The sequence below is a fragment of the Eptesicus fuscus genome, chromosome 12 (genome assembly GCF_027574615.1).
Source record: "Eptesicus fuscus isolate TK198812 chromosome 12, DD_ASM_mEF_20220401, whole genome shotgun sequence".
In the NCBI taxonomy this organism is placed as follows: Eukaryota; Metazoa; Chordata; class Mammalia; order Chiroptera; family Vespertilionidae; genus Eptesicus; species Eptesicus fuscus.
The window spans coordinates 4,143,289-4,161,261 of record NC_072484.1 but is presented as its reverse complement, the minus strand read 5'-3'; the positions used below and the strand labels follow the sequence as shown (position 1 = coordinate 4,161,261).

Here is a 17,973-nt window from a genome sequence, read left to right as displayed (position 1 = left end):
GTCCGGAAGTGAGGTGGAGGCGAGCTCCTCCAGTGTCCGGACCAGCCAGGTCTGCAGGAGTGGGGACGGGTTTCAGTTGATACATACTGCTGTGGATTAATTTAAAAAATAAACCCAGAGCATTACTGAGTTCAGTCATTTGATTTTAACATGTGTATAACTTCTATCGTATACTAGTGGTTAAACATTTTTTTGTGTTAAAAGTGGTCCTCTTAATTGGAGGTTGAGAGTTCCTGCCCTAGACCGAGAAACTTAGTATCCTAGAAAAACGTGTCCTCTCTTGTAAAATGTTAAGTTTGAGTCATTTTAAGCTATATAACCAGTGTTTAAACTTTAGTGTTTACATTTTTTTATTTAAAAATGTTGGGTGCTCGTGATGAGAGGCAGGGTGCTGAGGAGAAGCTGGGTGATGTACTGTTTGGATGCGGCTCTCAACAGTGGAGCAGTGGCCAGATTCTCTCTTAATCCCCCCACACCAGGGTTCTTGTCTGCCAAATGGGAATGGTAGCGCGTGCCTCTGAGGAGGGCGGCGGGGGAGAAGGAGAAGCTAGAGCCCCGGGCGTGGGTGTGGGAGGGCCTCCGAGCTCAGCGGGCTGCGCACCGAGCGGCCTGCGTGTGGGTTTGCCCTGGGCCCTGTCACTGCTGGTCTGAGCAGAGTCTTAAGCCTCACTGGCCTCCTGGCTCCTTTCAGCTCTTCCACAGGTGCCAACGCGCGGTGCAGGCCCTGCCCAGCCGGGCCCGCAGGACCTGCTCGGAGCAGGAGGAGCGGCTGCTCCGCAACGTGGTGGCCTCGCTGGCGCAGGCCCTGCAGGAGCTGTCCGCCGGCTTCCGGCACGCACAGGGCTGCTACCTGAGACGTGAGTGTGACCGCGGCCTGGCCGCGTGTTTTGTCTTCTCTGCTGGCCACGGGTTCTCCGCTCGGTCCGGAACCTTGAACTGGGCCACCCCCGTGGGACACCGGCCCCATGGAGGCGCGGGTGGTGTCATGGAGTTCACAGCTAGGAAGACAAAACTTACTAGGTGTCAAGCTTAAAGAACTTGAAATTCAACCCAGACCATGTGAAAACCTGTCGCTTTCTAGGTGTTGGAATGGGGAGCTGGTAATTAATAGGTAAAACCCGTCCTAATCGTATTAAAGCTCCGTGTTTCCATAGCAACCCGAGTCTTTGAGCGGCCAGCACCTTTCTGGGCGGAGTTTCAACACTGCTTTAGGCTGGGTCTCTGACTCCAAATAGACGCGATTCCAAAGAGTTGGTCAGGTTTTCCTACAAACTGGTTTCTTTACCACCATTGGCATCGACAACATCCCCCCACACACTCTAGCAGCCTGGTCCTCCCTTCTACAGCTGCATATTCGTATTTTAATTTTGTTACTCCTAAAATTTGATTTAAGGCCATCGGGAATTCGTACCAGAGATGCTTCTAGAGAAAAATAGTGATTTTTTTTTTAATGTTTTGTAGCAGCAGTTAGATTAAATATTTCTGCTCCACTTGGAGATTCTCATATGGTCCTATCATTTTATCATTCATTTGGCATCGAGTGAACTGTACACACTTACAGTGTCATTTGGTCTTTCACATGTTGTATGCTTATAATTTTTAATGCCCTCCTTCCCCAAAGCTGCTGAGAATATCTCCATTTTGACTGTTGAGTTTTAATCTAGATTTCCCCTTTCTAATGGTGGGGCAGTAACCAGGATGTTTTACATATTCCAAGTAAAGTGAATTCCTATCTGTGATAGGCATGAAGAACCGAGAGGAAAGATCCCAGCATTTTTTTGATACATCAGTACCACTGATGGATGATGGAGACGATGATACTCTTTATGATCGGGTATGTGAAGGGCTGTGTTCTGTTTTCTTCTCTTCACAGACCATAGCTTTACAAGGCGGCGGAGCAGTGCTGCGCGACTCGTGGTCCATCAAGTAGATTTTACAGCAGGCTGGCAGACAGTCATGGGCCATACCTTCTTCCTTTCCAAAGGCTCCAGGGAGACCTTGTCATTCCCTTCTGGACTTGGGGAGAGACACGCATGGCTCTCCCAGGTTCTGCTAGCCAGGCCTTGCGTGGCCGCAGGCAGGAGATTCTCTCCAGGCATTCTGCTTTCACCAGTCCTGCTTTAGGTGCCGCTTGCTATGGGAATCTGGGTTTTTCCTTTTAGGGAAAAATAAGTGTTTATGTTTATGTGCTTTATAGAAATGTTTTCAGGTATCACTTTCTTTAAATGATGTCTAAAATGGTACACCAAAGCTTTCTCCAGGGGGCGATCTAACGTGGATTCTGTACTCCTTTCTACTAGGGTTTCACAGATGACCAGCTGGTGCTTCTGGACCAGAACACACTGATGGTGGAGGAGAGGGAGCGGGAGATCCAGCAGATTGTGCAGTCGATTTCTGACCTAAATGAGATCTTTCGGGACTTAGGAGCAATGATTATAGAGCAGGTACGTCAGTTTACCTTCCTCATCAATGGGTTTTTCTGCCATAAAATCTGGTCCTTCTCCAAACTTGGTTGATTCTGCACTCCTATCAGGAAAACAATAATAACCTCCTCCCCCATTGTATGCATGTATATACAAATGATATACATATACCACTTCCATTTTTTATTTTGAAACAGTGAACTTTCCTTTAGATAAATGTCAGTAGAAGTTCTTGTGTTTTCAGCCTCAGGGGTGCTTGTGAGAGCGCCCTCCCTGGGGGCCTGGCCGTGCTGCCCAGGCTCAGCAGTGACTCTGGCAGCAGACAAGGCTTCCCTTCGAATTTTGGCAGGTTATTGGGTAATGGCGACTGGAACCACTAGCTTTCAAGTGGAATTAAATTGTTTGTTCACTGCTACAATCTGATTAGGGTATTTTATTATCTTGCCAGTAGGGATTTGGGTCCTGATCCCCCTGAAACCAGCTGAGAATGGAGTGTCGAGGCTACGGAAGATCTAGTTACATTAATTACTCCCGTGGTTCCCAGGGAACTGCTCTTGCTATCTCTTCTAATGCAGCGTGTTTCCGTTAAGAGCCCTGTTCTTCCATACAGCCCAGTGTTCTCTGCTCTCTGTCTGAACCAAGAGATTAAACAATTAAGAACAAAATTCTCCTTGAGGCAGACGTGAAGTTTTACATGGTGGATTGGAACTCACTGTTGTTGCTCTGATCCACGGAGACCTGTGCTGACGTCTGTAGACATGATAGTCAATTTCTAATCATAACCGGTCGAGCTAAGCTGGTGCTCTGCTTTCTTGAATCCCAAGTATCTAAGCAGCAGGTGGGCACAGACGCTCGTCCTTCGTCACTCAGAGCCTATTTCCACTGAACCGTATCTTTTTTAAAGCACCAGTAAGTTTGAATATGTCATATCCCATAGTAGCAAAATCGAAGACAAACCTCAGTTTATCAGTATTTCTTTCTCATTAACTAGGCTTGATTGCAACCAACACCACACTCTGCCCCTGAATGCCTGACGCTGCTGGGTAGTGGTCCCAGAGCTTCCAGCGTGTCCCGGGCAGCAGGCTCAGTCAGACAGCCACTCCTGTGCATGGCGACATCGCGATCTGCATGTGGGTTCCTGAGGCCACTTCCCCACGTGCAGTAGTTGATTTTCTGTCACTGTCATTTATTACCACAGGGAACAGTCCTTGATAGAATTGACTATAACGTTGAACAGTCCTGTATCAAAACTGAGGACGGCTTGAAGCAGCTTCACAAGGTAATCCCTTATCTCTCAGTGGTTGAGGATTGGAGGAACTGTTGCCATGTATTGAAAATTCATCAGGGTTGTCTTCCGTCACAACTGTCTTCAGCACTCTTGCCCGCCATCACTCAGTGTGATAGTGCGGACAGGGGCGTCAGGCCATCCAGAGCTGACCACCTGGGCTGCCGCCCCTTCGCTGTAGCTAGTGTTTCCAGGGCACTCACACTTAGGCTGGAAGTTATTTTCCTTCTTTTAGAAAACATTTCATTCTTTGAGTCTTCTTGTTGGAGGAAATCAGTTGAATTTGCATTTGCTGAGATATGGTTCAGCGTCCTGTTTGCTTGCTGCTGACGCAGCCTCTCGTGCCGTGATACCTTTCTGATGAATTGCTGGCGGAAAATCACCCTGGAGAAGACAAAAATCTAATTTTCCCTTTTAATTACCACAGTACATCTGTGTACTTACCTTGACAAAAGAGTAGTTTGTTGAAGTGAAAGTGTTATTAGCTCTCTTATTCTTTTCTAATAAGGTAGCTATTTCAGGAATATTTTTGATGATATTTGTTAAAAATAAACGGAAAGCATCGTAGAACTCTGGTAATCATTTGTGGGAAACATATCCATACACTGCTGAGTGGCTCTCGTGTGTAATTGGGTGCATGTTTTCTCTAAAAAGAATATAATACTTCACAAAATAAGTATTGTCCATCTCCCCGCATCTTTGAGACCCACGGGTATTTCTGCCACATCCTGAGCATTTTTCCAGTTCATTACTGCACTGTCCCATCCTTTTTCCGAAACCAGCCTTCCCTCTAGCAGAGAGGCGAGGCTGTGTCCAGGTACCTTCATGCTCTTGGTGTGCTCGTCGCTGCGCGGGCTGGGCATTCAAGCCCGCCTGTAACAAGGAAGAAAAGGCTTGCCTTGTATGCAGAGGACTTTTTAAGCACTTAGATTCATTTGGTGGCCAGGTCTTGTATATTAAAAGAATAAAACAGACTTTAGTTTCTCACTCTGTAATACCCATGTTTTGATCTGCTGTGGGATTATGCATCGGTCGTGAAGTTTCTTAAAATCTAGTGAAACATGATTTGTAGTATTACACAGGAAACAGGAAAAGCTTGTCTGCAGGAGAGTACAAATCTAGTGGGAACTAAAAATGTTGTTTTAGGTTTTCCTTTATAAATCATTCTGAGAGGTTTTAAGGTATATCACTTAGTCTTGGCTTCCCTGGTGCTCTGGGTTACTTGGAAAAGTAAGCGTGCTTCTCTTATCTCTCACGTCACATTGCTGGCCGTCTCCTTGGCAGCAGCTCATCTAGGGATGATTGAGCCTCAGGAGTCGCTTCACACCCTGGACTCTCAAGACCTGTCTGTCCTAATGTTTCCTCCTGACTGAGGAGTGGTCTTGGGGGCAGGGCGACCCACTTAGCAAACAGAACTACAGTCAAGTGGTAGGGATATGGAAGGACGACGGGTATTTTCATCAGTCTGTTTCCTTCTTGTCCTTCACTGTGAAATATTGAAATAGTATCTGGGCAGCATGCCCTTCTGGATGTGGTTAGAGACCCTCACCTCTCTTCTTCACTGCCCCTCCTCTGGTCTCACTTCTGCAGGCAGGCATGGCGCCTGGGAATAGGCCAGGCTGGTGTGTGCAGGTGAAGCCTGGAGGTGTTGTGTCATCAGGAGCACAGGGACTTATCTGGGAGGTGGGGGTTCTTTCTGCACTTGACCCCAAGGGGAGCAGTTTCTCAGTTTTATTTCAGAGGATGAATTTTCCTTGTTGCCATATTCAGGGGAGGTAGAAATCAAGCTCTTTGGGGCCAGCGGTTGCCCATCACTGCTGTGGCCCCCTTAGCCAGCAGTTTGATTTCATCATGAAGGTGTGCGCCTGCCAGAGGGCCTCCTGGAGAGAGGGGTCCTCCGGGCAGTGGAAGTAGAGGCGAGGGGGTGCGGGCTCGTGTGGGCTGAAGGCTGACCTTTGCCTTCACCCTATGTCTGTCTGGGTGGCAGATCCCACACCGCATTAGTGCCTCCTGGGAGACCAGTGCCTCCTGGGAGGCAGTAGCTCCAGGTTAGGGGCCCTACCACACATGCTGAATACGAGTGAATTGATGGAAGGTTGTAATAAAGGAGTCTGTAGCCAAGAGGTCAGCTATACAGAGAGTATAGGACTGGAAACGAGTGAGGCTTGATTTTGGGGAAAATGACGGCTTTTTTCCCTCCTCTTTCTGTAGGCAGAGCAGTATCAAAAGAAGAATCGGAAGATGCTTGTGATTTTAATATTATTTGTCATCATTATTGTCCTCATTGTTGTCCTCGTCGGCGTGAAGTCTCGCTAAGCGGCCTGGGGGCTGTGTGTGCCGCGTGGATCCGGGCGCCAGGGGCTGGGCTGCTGGCTGCCTGCGGAGGGCCCGGCCCCGCGTGGGCACCAGCCTCCCGTGGACTCCTGCACAGTGCTGAAGCGAGGGGAGCGGGCTTCTGTTTTTCCTCCATTGTGGAGAACTTAAAGACCTTGGTACTGCCGCAGACTAGAGATGGAGCACTGTCATCAGTTACACTGTCTTTTAGAAAGAGAAAATGAGTGGGACGTTTACAGCACTCCACAAGCTGTTCGATATTATTGTGAATAAGCTATTTTTCTTAGCAATCATGTCTGAGCAGCGTGTTAAAATCATTTCTGGGAAAAATTTTTTGAAAACCATCTGGTTTTTAAGGATTTGGTACCAAAAATTTATGGATAGAGGCAAAAATGCCTCTTCATCTTTCTCTCTATATTTTCCAGTTGAAAACAAACTGAGAAGTCCTTTAAGAATTTATAATCCATTCCCCATTACCTTAATTTCGCTTTTCCATCACTGTTAATGATCAGAGTAACAAAGTGTGAAAAATAAGAAACCATCATTGATGTTAATTAACACATTTAGATGGGCCAGTTAAAACAGCTTCATAAGTTTAAATTAATTGTAAATGGAGTATTCCTCATCTAAAATTTATGCACATTTTCTACTGTAAACCAAAAGGGGTTGCTGAGCAAAACCACCTAAATTTAAAAGTTGGTGATTTGAACTAACCTCGAATTAAAAGGAAGCTTGACACTGTCATGAATGTCACCAGAATTGGGCGGTGCGTCCCTGCACACATCCCCAGCCATCCTCACTCAATCCATTGCTCATATACTAACCACATAATGACCTGTTCAGACCAGCCACCATTTAATGAACTGTGAATTTACACAGAGGCCATTCTAAATGGGTCACCCCATTTGGGTCTGAAATTATTAACCAAACATCACTGCATTTCAAAGTAAAATATTCCACCAGAGGTGTGATTTATTGGCTCTCCCATTGGCACTTAATATGCCCAGAAAGTAGGCATGTTCCAGCAGGTGGTGGAAAGCAGGACCAGGGAGTCCCTTGTTCGTAAAGTGAGTGTGAATCAGATCACCCAAGTGGGGCTTTGTCACGTCCTTCCCTGTTATCAATACGGTGCTCAGATATATCCCCAACTGTAGAGTCATGAGGAAAGTGATGATGGCTTTGAAAACAGAAGTTGTTCATGTTCCAGTTGCTCTTGAGACGCAAGTATTGTTTTAATGGTCTTTGTATATTTTTTATGGCTTTTCCATTGTTTTTATCTCTAATGTGTTACATTTTATTTGGACCAGTCTTGTAAAATGCTCCTCTAGAATTTGACTTTGGAGTTGTTGCTAGAAGTTTAAACCCCAGTCCAGAGATTCAAGTTGTCCCAGCCAAATATTTCTTCCCAGGTTGTTGATGGCGCCGGAGAGCCACTGGTTTTTTTACGGATGTGGCTGTAGAATGATCAGCTGGCGTCCCTGGAATTTCAAGAAATAGCATGGTGTTCCCTGACAAGTGTTTATTAGGAAAGAAGGTCTGGGAATAGGAATCCAGCCCTTCCTTGATCGTCCCTGAAATGTGGGGCTTCTACAGTTGGTGAGGGTAGCTGCAGGCCTTCGTCCTCGTCTCGCCCAACCATAACGCTACGACCAGTTGCTCCTAGGAGTGGAGCTGCTCAGACCTAGGGGCTTCCCTCCCAGACGGTCTCTGCTGGGGATACTGGATCACTGTCAAAGCTTTTAAAGCTGTCTTAACTATCCTTGAAGGAAAGTGACCCTTTAAGAAAGGATCACCATTTATTTATATTTTCGGTGAATAGGGTGGTTAGGGTTGGCTTTTGTCCCCCAACCCATTTGGGTAAAATCATGGATCTGATTAGAAGTGATGTTAAGGATCTCATTGGGGTGGTGGGACCGTCCATTCTGACTGAAATCAGGGCAATGCCAGCTAAAGCCCAGCTGCCGTGACCATGACCTGGAGAGGGAAGTGGCCTGCAGTCTGTGCGCCAGCTTGCTGGGCTCCTCAGAACACTGTCTTTTTCTGTTGAGCCTTTCCTGAGGGCAGATCAGCACAGGGGCAGTGAGAGGAGCTTAGTCATGCTGCCCTGAAGCTTCAGCTCCTTTCCTTGCTGAAGCCCATGTCTGTGGGAAGGCAGGGCCCTCGATCTCCCCAAGTTGAGGCCAGCAGGGACACCTGCCCCTCTACGTGCTCCGTGGTGGCTCTGTCAGCCTGGGTGTGCGAGGAGAAATGGGAACGTTCACTGTCAGGTCTCCAGAGCTCCTGATCTTACCCCAGATTGTGGCTGAAATCTCCTGTCTCTGGTTTTATTAATTTGGGAGGGGGGTGGCTGCGCCGTGGGCATGAAGCAGTGTTTGTCTAATGGATTGACGTCTCTCTGCTAATTGAGAGAGCATTATTTATTTGTTTTGACACAGTGCTTTCAGTGTTGTATCCTGGCTAATGGCTTCCTAAAGGTAATGAAACCCTCCCAACCTAATTGGTCAGATAAGGCTTTTTTTTTTCTTGTGTGCTTAAATAAAGCAATTAGTGAAGCGCTTCTATCCAACATGCCTTTTTTTTTGTCCTTTTTTAAAACTAATTTACTGTTATTGGAAACTTTTTGTACAATAAAGCAACCGTGCAGATTTAACAACATCCTGCAATCGTAGTGTTAATTTTGATGACGGTTCATGTTTTTTTTTTTTTTCAAATACATGGGCGGCGGGGTAGGAGGTGGGAGGGTATTTGGGCTGATGACTATTTTGTACCCAAGGCCTTTGCCTCGATGTCTGAAGGTCCATCTATCTAGTGGACACTTAGAAAGGAACTAATCTCTTTTGCTCTCCAGGAGACAAAAAGGCAGATAATTATTTTATGAAAATCTATGCTTTCTATACATACCAAGAACCAGTTCTCACCTATTGAGGGGTCACAGCACAGAAACACCTCTTACTATGCTCTCCCATCCTTTTTAACTAGACATTATATTCCCCCAAGTTCTCACAGCCCATTGGCTCTGCCCAATAATCAAATGCACTCAAAGGATAGGCATGTCCCATAGGCTTTAAGAACATTTCAGACCAGTGATAGCACTGCAGACCTCTATCCTGCTGAGGTCAGCTCTGTAGGGTGCGTATGCTTCTTGCGTGGTAACCTCACGGGCTTTTCCCAACTGAGTTTCGGTGGACCACTCTTGAAATGGTGCTACACAGTGCGCAGGTACAACCGGGCACATTGGCAGTTGAGCAGAGACTGGAGACCCCGCAGGGCCTGGCCCTCAGGTGTGACTGGAAGGTTGAGTCTTTAGGTGGTTGCTCCTGAATGCCCCGGCGACTGTAGAACAGTCTGGGTGTAGGGTTACCCTGCTGACAGTGCTGAGCATCCTCTGAGAACTCTGATATTTCAGAGTTTGAGTAACTTAGAACTCTTCCTGGTCCGTCTGTTGTATCCGTGTACTCCTGGCCAGACAACTCACCGAGTGTAGACTGTCTGCATTGAAAGCATGCCATGTTGTTCTATGTACTGGCTTCATTTAGATAAGCAAGTCCCTTACTTTAGTCAAAATGTGGGAGCCACGTAGAGAGACTTGGCTCACGTGGCTTCTCAGGAAGACAGTCATTAGTTGGTGGCGGGGGTTGGATAGCGGTTTGGAGGTGCTGATTCTTTGATGAGTTATCCTGAGTTTCCATTTCTTCTCAGACAGTTAGGCAGACTTGGTTCATTTGATGTTGCTACACTTTGGAACTTAGCACCGTGCCTGCATGTAAATGTGGGCCTTGAATGGTCAATGTCTGTGTTAGCCTGTAAAAACTGAATTTTCTCTCTCCAAACTCCCTTGACCACGAAGATGCCACCTCTTACCTCGTTGCCTGATGTTGTAGTTTTGTTTTGAAACATAAGGCAAACGACCCCTTTCAAAAAGATGGGTATTAGAGTGAACCAGTGAGGGCTCGGGTGGTCGTACAGAGACTTTCAGCTCATCAGAAAGTGGCTCAGATCTGGGACTTGGGGTCGATGGGCAGCACCCGTGGGCTCTGTGTCCTGCATCCCACTCCACGCTGACTGTGACGTCATTTTACCAGTCTATGGTGGAGTCTTCTTACGCTGTAGGAACATTCCCAGAGTCAGGCGGCACAGACCTGTGCAGTGACCTGGCCAGTGGAGGCAAAAGCAAACAGTCATTTGTCCAGTCGTCCTCATGAGCTCTCTGCGCTGTCCTGAATGCTCAGGGTAATTGTGTGGGCCTGCTCTTGAGCTCGTCATCTGGGTAAAATGGACCATTTCAAGGAAACTGCATTCAACACAGTGTACATTTAGACCAGGCTTAGAATAAACCCCTGGGTTTAGTGTTTTCTGCTGGTCAACTATTATTCTAGAATTGCTTTTAGCTAATCATCCAAATTCTGCCATTAGTAATCGCCATTTCTCTCATTTTATAAAAACATGTCATAATGGAGGCTAAAGGGCTTGGGTTTGCATCATTTGTTCTCTTTCTCCGAGGAAGAGCTGAGGGAACCAGATATTTTTTAACATGGTGTTCTGACTCAGGACACTGTAATAGGCCTGTTTCATCAACCTCCCCTTTGCCAGGTGGGTCGATGGAGACCCAGGTGCGGGCTTGCCGAGGTCACACGGCTAGTGTAACCCCGGACGCACTAGAATCTTCCCTGTTCTCATGTCAAGACCAGTACTGCTTTTGCCATTTTAATTGTTCATTTCTTTGCATAAAATTAAATGACCTTCAAGAAAGATTTAATGGTCAAGATGTGATTTGGTAAAAGCTTCCTCAAGGATTTTTTTTCCTATTGCAAAGATGAGACACGACTGAGGCTGAGAGAGGTTTGCAGACAGTGGTATGTCATTATCCCTCGCTCGGTTTTTCGTGTAATTGGTGCGAAGAGATTGCTGCTGGTGACTAAGCCTGCCATGGAGCGGAAAGGAATGAATCTGTGTGACGTGACTTGGTGGGCATACGTGGGCATTTGTGGCTGTTTCAAAAAAGTATATGTTATGCACAAAACGCCTACCAAGATGGATCGTGTCATTTTAACGTAAATAATAAAAACATAGTCTCCAGCAAAACTGATTTAACAGTTACCCGAAAATGTAGCACTTCGTTCCCACACTGTGCCATGGCTAGAAATTGATTTTTTTAAATCCAATTAAGCCTCAAGGTTGGTTATCCATTTAAAAGGTCGGCCGAGTTAAACAATGACAGTACCTTCAGTTCATGCTAATTATTAAATATACACGGAACTTCAGCACTTCCGTTGTGCTTCACGCAGGCACACATCATGTGTTTTGCACAACAGGGGCTGCGGAGGTCCTCGGCCACGATGCGGGCACGCCCGCAGACCATGAATCCTGACCTGGTAAGTCTCCGAGTGGTTGCCATCCCTATCGCTCCATCCCCTCCAATTTCTGCAGCCCACACTGGAGAGTTCTGGTCCCAGCAAACCACTCTCCCCCATTCACTTCCCATCTTCCCTTTTCTACGGCCCCAAGAGTATTGGGAAATGGAGTGTAACCTCTCACTTAAAGAAAAACGAAAGAGGGGAACTCTTGGTGTATACACTAGGTTTCATGGGCTGCCAAGTTCATAATGTAACAAGTCGTGTTTTTAAAATAGTGCTTTATACTGTGTTCCCAGCATGTTAAGAAGAAGACTTCAAATGTACTTTTCTGGTTCTCATAGGTAATGTGTAAGTATTGCTGAATTTACTAAGATCTTAGAACCTTGACACGACCCTGATTGGAATGTCCTTTTTATTTTGCTAAATTGGGTTAGAATGTCCCTCGAGTTCCATAAATCATCAAGAAGGGCTAAGTGGTCTTCTTTGCACTCTGGCATTTGAACCTGCATTGTAATAGAGGTAAGGTTGCCCCTTTTCAGTACTTTTCATCCGTGACTCTGAACCAGCCCAAAACATGGAACCTTCAGATTTAGTGAGAGGAAACATTTAATTTCCTTCTCATGGCCCTTAGAAAAACTAACAAATCTGGTTCATTTTTCCTTCCCCCACCCTTTCCTCACACTGCTCAGCCACCAAACCCTTCTACTTTTTAAAAAGATCCGCATTTAGACACTACAGATAGAGGTGTTGTTTGACACAAGGTGTTTCTGGGAAAAGTGACTCAGGGTTTTGAAGAGTGAATCATGTTCTTTGCTCTAGAGAAACATCCTGCTTAAAGGACCCTGGAAGGGAAGGTTTTCTAAAGAAAAGAATTCTCCATCAAAATACACATTTGCCCTTCGTCTTGCTTTTCTATACATCTCCATTTCATACGCTGGCTGTTTCCAGGAATGTGGAACCAGCATGCGGTCTGTTAATGATTTCTCTTTGCCTTCCTGTAGCACCGCCCCCTCAGGTCTTCATATGCCCTTGAAAACTTTTGCAACTACAAAAAAATAATTTTGCTGGTGTTCAGAATTAAATAGGAATTCAGTGCCCGAGACACGAGGGTTATTGCCACCTGACACCGTGCCCTTGCTGGGAGAATAATTTAGACCACTAGAATGATGAAGGACTTCCAAGAAGAACTCGTTCAGCCCCCTCATTCTATCGAAACGTCCTAGAAACTGATGTGAGAAGGAATGCTTTTCATCATTAAGAAATGGCTCCCCGAGTACATTTTTCTTAACACCGTGTCTAACCCCACTGGTATTGGAAGGTAAGAACACCAAGCTTCAGATGACATTACAAAATGTGCTTTTGAGGGAAAGTGCAAAAGATTGCATGCAATGAGCTATCTTTTGTGTCAGATACATGAATATATATGACCTGGTATTTTTTTAAAAAAGAAAAAAATAAAACCCAGGAAAGATAAACAAAAAACTAATAAAAATGCTTCCCTGTGGAAGGCTGAGTGAGGAGCATAGGGTGGGAGGCCCAGGAGGTTCCCGAGAGCTTTCCTTTTTACAGTTTCAACCATAGAAATGTTTTATGTATTCAAAAAATGGAAATGGAAGAGAAGTGAGCACAGCAAAGCCTTACATTGAACACAGACAAGAGTGCTGGAGTTAGATGTACACCAGATAGACCACACAGAAACCAATAAATTCTGACTAGATCAGTGGGATGCATTCTAAGAACAGAACAAGACAGTAGAGAAATCTTGAACTTCAGGTGTTAAGTCTATTGCCAGGGATGGAGGCTGTCTGCTGAGTGTTGTAGGAAAGGGCTAGTGAGTGTCCCTAGAAGGGAGGTTGGGGCCAGGGTTCTCACTGTGGGAGATGGAGACAGATCCGGTGGCGGCAGCATGGGGTTTGAATTGAAGGAATTGTGGCCTCATGAGATTAAGAAAACCAATCTTACTCCTGGCCTCTGAAAGGATCGTAAACAATGACTAGGGAGCAGTGAGCTTACCTCCCACACAAACCTGGGTTTCTAGACACCCATTGTTCTGATTCACAGGACAGAGATTTATTGAAGGAATGGCTGACTCTAGAGTTGGGCAAGGGAGGAACACAGTGAGCTGAGGGATCATCTTAATGTTCCAGAAAGGACAGAGTGCTCAAAAACAGATAGGAATGTTTGAAAAAGGCAAGGAGCCGGCCTGGTGGGCTCAGCAGCCTCCGTGGGGACACTGGGGGCCATGATCCTAGAAGATACACACAAGCCATGGGGACAGGGCAGCTCCTGAGCATGCAGCCTTCGCACTCCCACGGGGCCCACTTCTGGCTCAGAGCTCTGCTGTTGCCATCTTGGAATTCTTTGTTGAAGAACAGGTTCTGCACCTTCAGCTCTGCACTGAGCCTCGCAGTGCAGTGTTGGGGAGAGGGGAGGCAAAGAGGTCTGTACACAAGAATGGTGGATCCCTGGCCGGTATTTCTCAGTGGTTAGAGCATTGGCCTGCACACCAGAGGGTCTTGGGTTCAATTCCCAGTTAAGGGCACATACCTGGATTGCAACATTTGGATTGCAGGCTTGATCCCCAGCTAGTTGGGGCACGTGTTAGAGACAGCCCAAAGGATGTGTCTCTCTCACAGCAATGTTTCTCTCTCACTCTCTGCCCCCCACCCGTTCCTTCCACTCTCGCTAAAAATCAATGGAAAAAATATCCTCTCTCCTTCAGTGAGGATTTAAAAATAAATTTTTAAAAAAACAGCAGGTGCTGTGTGTGGAAGGAGGAGTTGGCCGCAGCCGATGCTTGATTCAGACAGACACTACCATTGCACAAAAAAGCCAGGGGGGAAAGGCCGCTGGATACAGAGCATCCTATTGTTCTCAGTGTCAAACTACACATTGGAAGGAGGAAACTGACCCTAATTCTATTAATTATGAAGGGTGATTTACATCTTCACCATGTGAACCCGTGGAAACCAAGCAACCAGCCTTGGCCAGTAATGGGAGCTTGCATGGGTTACGTGACTTCTGATGGGGTGCCGTGGGAAACAATATGTATTGTTGCCAAAAAAAACGTTCACACGGGATCTCACATAAGGAAACAACCAGGAGAGTCCAGACTGGGACCTCCAGGAGAGAAGGCAGGGGCAGTTCTGGATTCAAGGGGACAACCAGGTGGGATGCCTGATTCTTATTGGATTCCGATTTTAAGAGAAAAGGCCATGAAGGACATTTTGGGGACAACTCAAGAAATTCCATTGTGGACTTTTTTTTTAGGTAATTTTTTTAGGCATTGCTTCAATGACAAATTGTCATGGATATGACCAGGATGTTATTGTGACTAGGGGGGTGTTGGAGGCAGTGTCCCTTGTTCCTAAGAAAGATGCACTGAGGTATTTAGGATTAAGTGTATGCAAGTAACTTTAAATGGTGCAGAAAGAAAACCCCCAATATCTGAATATAGGTAAAGAGTATAATTTGTACCAGCTTTTCAACTTTACCATAAGTTAATGCATTTTTCAAGAGTTTCTAGAAAAATGTTATTTGCATGGTGATTAGTTCATTTTTCAATCCTTTGGGGAACCCTGAGTGCAGATCTTCAGGTGGCACGTCTGACGATTTCTTAAGATTGATTTGAGAGAGAGAAACATTGACCGGTTGCCTCCCAACCAGGGATCAAACCTTCCACCTTTTGGTGTACGGGACTTCTCTCCAACCAACTGAGCTACCCGGCCAGGGCCACATCTGACAATATTGACAGAGTGTGACCACGGCATTCCCTGACGTGCAGGCAGCGGGGCAGGTGAGGGAAGGCGGAGTTCTGGCAGGTGGGCTCCCTTCTAGGCCAGCGGCTCCCAGGATGCCAAGGATGCAGGTGGTTGGTGCTGCGCCCTTCCTCGGCTTCCTCCCGTGAAGAAGGAAACCGCAGGCCGTTCTCTCCCAGGCACGAGCCCCACCTCTACTTCACGCCAGTCCTGACTGAGGCATTTCCCCTGGCGTGCAGTTACCCACAAGGTCAAGTCCAAACTCCTTGGCATGGAGTCCATCCCACGCCCAGCCCATATCACTAGAGCTTTTGACTGGTGTGGACTGGACCACACCCTTTAGTACTTGGGGCCCTTGCTGAGGGATTCCTTGTCTGGGATCAGCCTGCCTGCCACACACCTCACCCTCAGGACCCAACTCCAGTATCCTCAAGACTCGGCTCCCAGGGTCTGGATTGCTGGGCTTCACTGCTGTATTTGCTCCCCACCCTTCCACACGCACACACACACAACCACACCCCTCCCCCACTATGTCCCCAAAGTCTGACCCAGCCTGGAGCTCTTCAGAATTGATATTCAATAAATCTATATTGAATGAATGAATGAATGAATGAATGAATGAATGAGAACACTAGAAAGATAAGACAAGTGCTCCCAGGGTAGGTGGCTGGTCAGTGTTTTCTCTCGTGTGAGGTGTGATGGGATCTGGAGCCTTGTGGCTGTGGGTTGAGTGTGAGCAGGGATTAGGGGGTTTGGTGCAGGTGAGCTCCAGCATGCAGTGAACACAGGCGTGTGCAACTCACACGCCCAGAGCCATCTCACACGGTGTCATTCAGAAATGTGTCTAGAATATGAACTGTATCCCAAAACTTCCTAATAAGTCCTGGGAACTTTATTCTGATTTCTTCCAGAAGTTTTTAGCCTTTTCCTCAATTCCTAAATTAAGCCTGAACACCCACTTGAGTTTGGAAGGAGTCTCAAGTCACCAAACACCTAAGTTACTTCTCGGATTGCATTAAAGATCTGGTAAGTTACTTTGCATTTGCATTTTTAAAAGAAAATGTAATTAAGGTGAGTTTTTCATTGATGGTGAAATATATTCCAATCTGTGGATTAACAGCTTCATAAAAATGCATCTGAACAGAGTGCGCCTGTCTCAGTCTGAAGTCTGGAAAGTGCAGTGGAAAGTGTCCTTTCCCGGGAGGTATTTGTGTCTGTCACGGGCTGCATTTGAGGAAACTGTCAGGCATTTGAAGTGGAATAATTCCTTAATGTTCTGTTTAGTTTGGGTTTCTTTGATTCAGGGGTGGCTTAAAACCAGAATCAGTAATGTCTGCTTCCAACAAGCACATCCCATTTTTGTCTTGCTTTGTGTGGAGTAAGTGTTCAATAAATGTGGTTGCATTGAATCATCTTGTTCGTCCTGTCTTGGGGCCATCTGAAAGGAAAGAACCTCCGAAATCATCTCATCACCGACAGTTCCTTTCCTTTCCAGCTCCCCGCACACAGAGCGCCAGGATCTGGCTTTCTGAAACACTTCTTGGATCCTTCCACAGTTTGCAGAAGTAGATGGAGTGATTCAGACTCCCCAACCCACCACCATCACCCATTCCTCCCCTTCTGTTCTCCAGGGTGTCTCCGGGAACACCCTGGGTCTGCACTTTCTTGCCGGGCCTCTCCCCACTTAGATGCCTTCCCCTGTCTTGTTTGCCTGTGGGAGTCCCGTTTCATCCATCAGGCACAGCCTACCTCCCTCACCCTCTGGGACGGTCCCCTGTTGCCTCGCCCCTGCTAGAAAGCCCTGCGCTTGTCTGCAATGTGTTTGCAAACAAGAAAAGAGTGATAGATCTTCATACGTGCTCTTCATACCCTTTACAAATGTGTGAAAACATTCAGCTGCTGCAAAATCTTTTGAAGAAAATAAGATCCAATTAGCACTGACTTTTATGTCGGAAAGCTGAGGGTTTCGAAGGAATTCATTGCGCCATTCAAAAACTGTGTTTTGAGCACCTGCTCGGTGCCAGGCGCCGGAGAAGAAAGCAGACAAAGAGACCTGCCTGCAGAATGCTGAAGCTCGCAGCCTAGTGGGGTGTTTCCAGGGAACGGGGAGGGAGCCGCAGGGAAGTGAAAGGGTGGCTTGTGGTTGGATTGCAGGTGAGGAAGAGGGAGACAGGAGAGGGGCTGAGCGCCGTGGGTGCCACACTAGGGAGTTTTGCTATTTCAAAGGCGGATCATGAAAAGGAAACAGTAAGAAGAGGGTGCCAACCAAAAGGCCTTCGGATATTGGGCCGTGGCCAGGATGGGTAACATTTTTATTTTTATTTTTAAATGACTTGGGTACAGCTTCCACAACTGGATCATCAATCCCCAAATCTTGTATCTGAGCCACAGCAGGAGCCAGGACCCTCACCAACATCTTCCACCATCCACAAGGTGCCCCCAACACCCTCAGGCACCGCCCCTCTTCAGTGACAGATAACTCGGGTGCTGTCTTGTAAACCACTGACTTTCCCCCTTCTCCTATACCTGCCTCTCTCCCCAAGTTGGATGAGCCTGTGGCTTGACCAGGCTCTTGACAGGGGTGGGTGGGTGGGGGAGCGGGTCGGGGTCCCCCATTAAACAAGGCAATAACCTGGATTTATAAGTGGCCACCCCAGACACAGCAGCCTGGGTAGAAGGCCACGTCCCTGACCCTCTGTCACTTCCAGGACAGTGCCTGGCACATAGCAAGGGGCTGAGCATTATGGAGGAACCCATTCAAGTGAGGAAGGAGAGACCTGACATTGCCAGGCAGGGGCTTTAACAACTTGGAGCTGGCA

At 46.8% G+C, this 17,973-nt stretch overlaps 1 protein-coding gene across 5 annotated transcripts in view; it reads left to right on the top strand.

Moving 5' to 3' along the window:
• The window catches only part of STX16 (syntaxin 16), a 33,447-nt gene extending 16,890 nt beyond the window's left edge, over positions 1-16,557 (top strand). For 2 of the 5 annotated variants that reach the window (XM_054724511.1, XM_054724510.1), the window contains exons 4-10: positions 692-857; positions 1,743-1,834; positions 2,301-2,444; positions 3,622-3,702; positions 11,355-11,414; positions 16,066-16,180; positions 16,275-16,557. In XM_054724511.1, the coding sequence (XP_054580486.1) occupies positions 692-857; positions 1,743-1,834; positions 2,301-2,444; positions 3,622-3,702; positions 11,355-11,414; positions 16,066-16,173 (651 nt within the window). In that variant the 3' untranslated portion in view covers positions 16,174-16,180; positions 16,275-16,557. Of the gene's footprint in view, positions 1-691; positions 858-1,742; positions 1,835-2,300; positions 2,445-3,621; positions 3,703-5,919; positions 8,604-11,354; positions 11,415-16,065; positions 16,181-16,274 lie in introns of those variants that run through there. The other 3 variants (XM_008141214.3, XM_008141212.3, XM_054724512.1) reach the window with 2 other exon arrangements.
• The last annotated feature ends 1,416 nt before the right edge of the window (positions 16,558-17,973 follow it).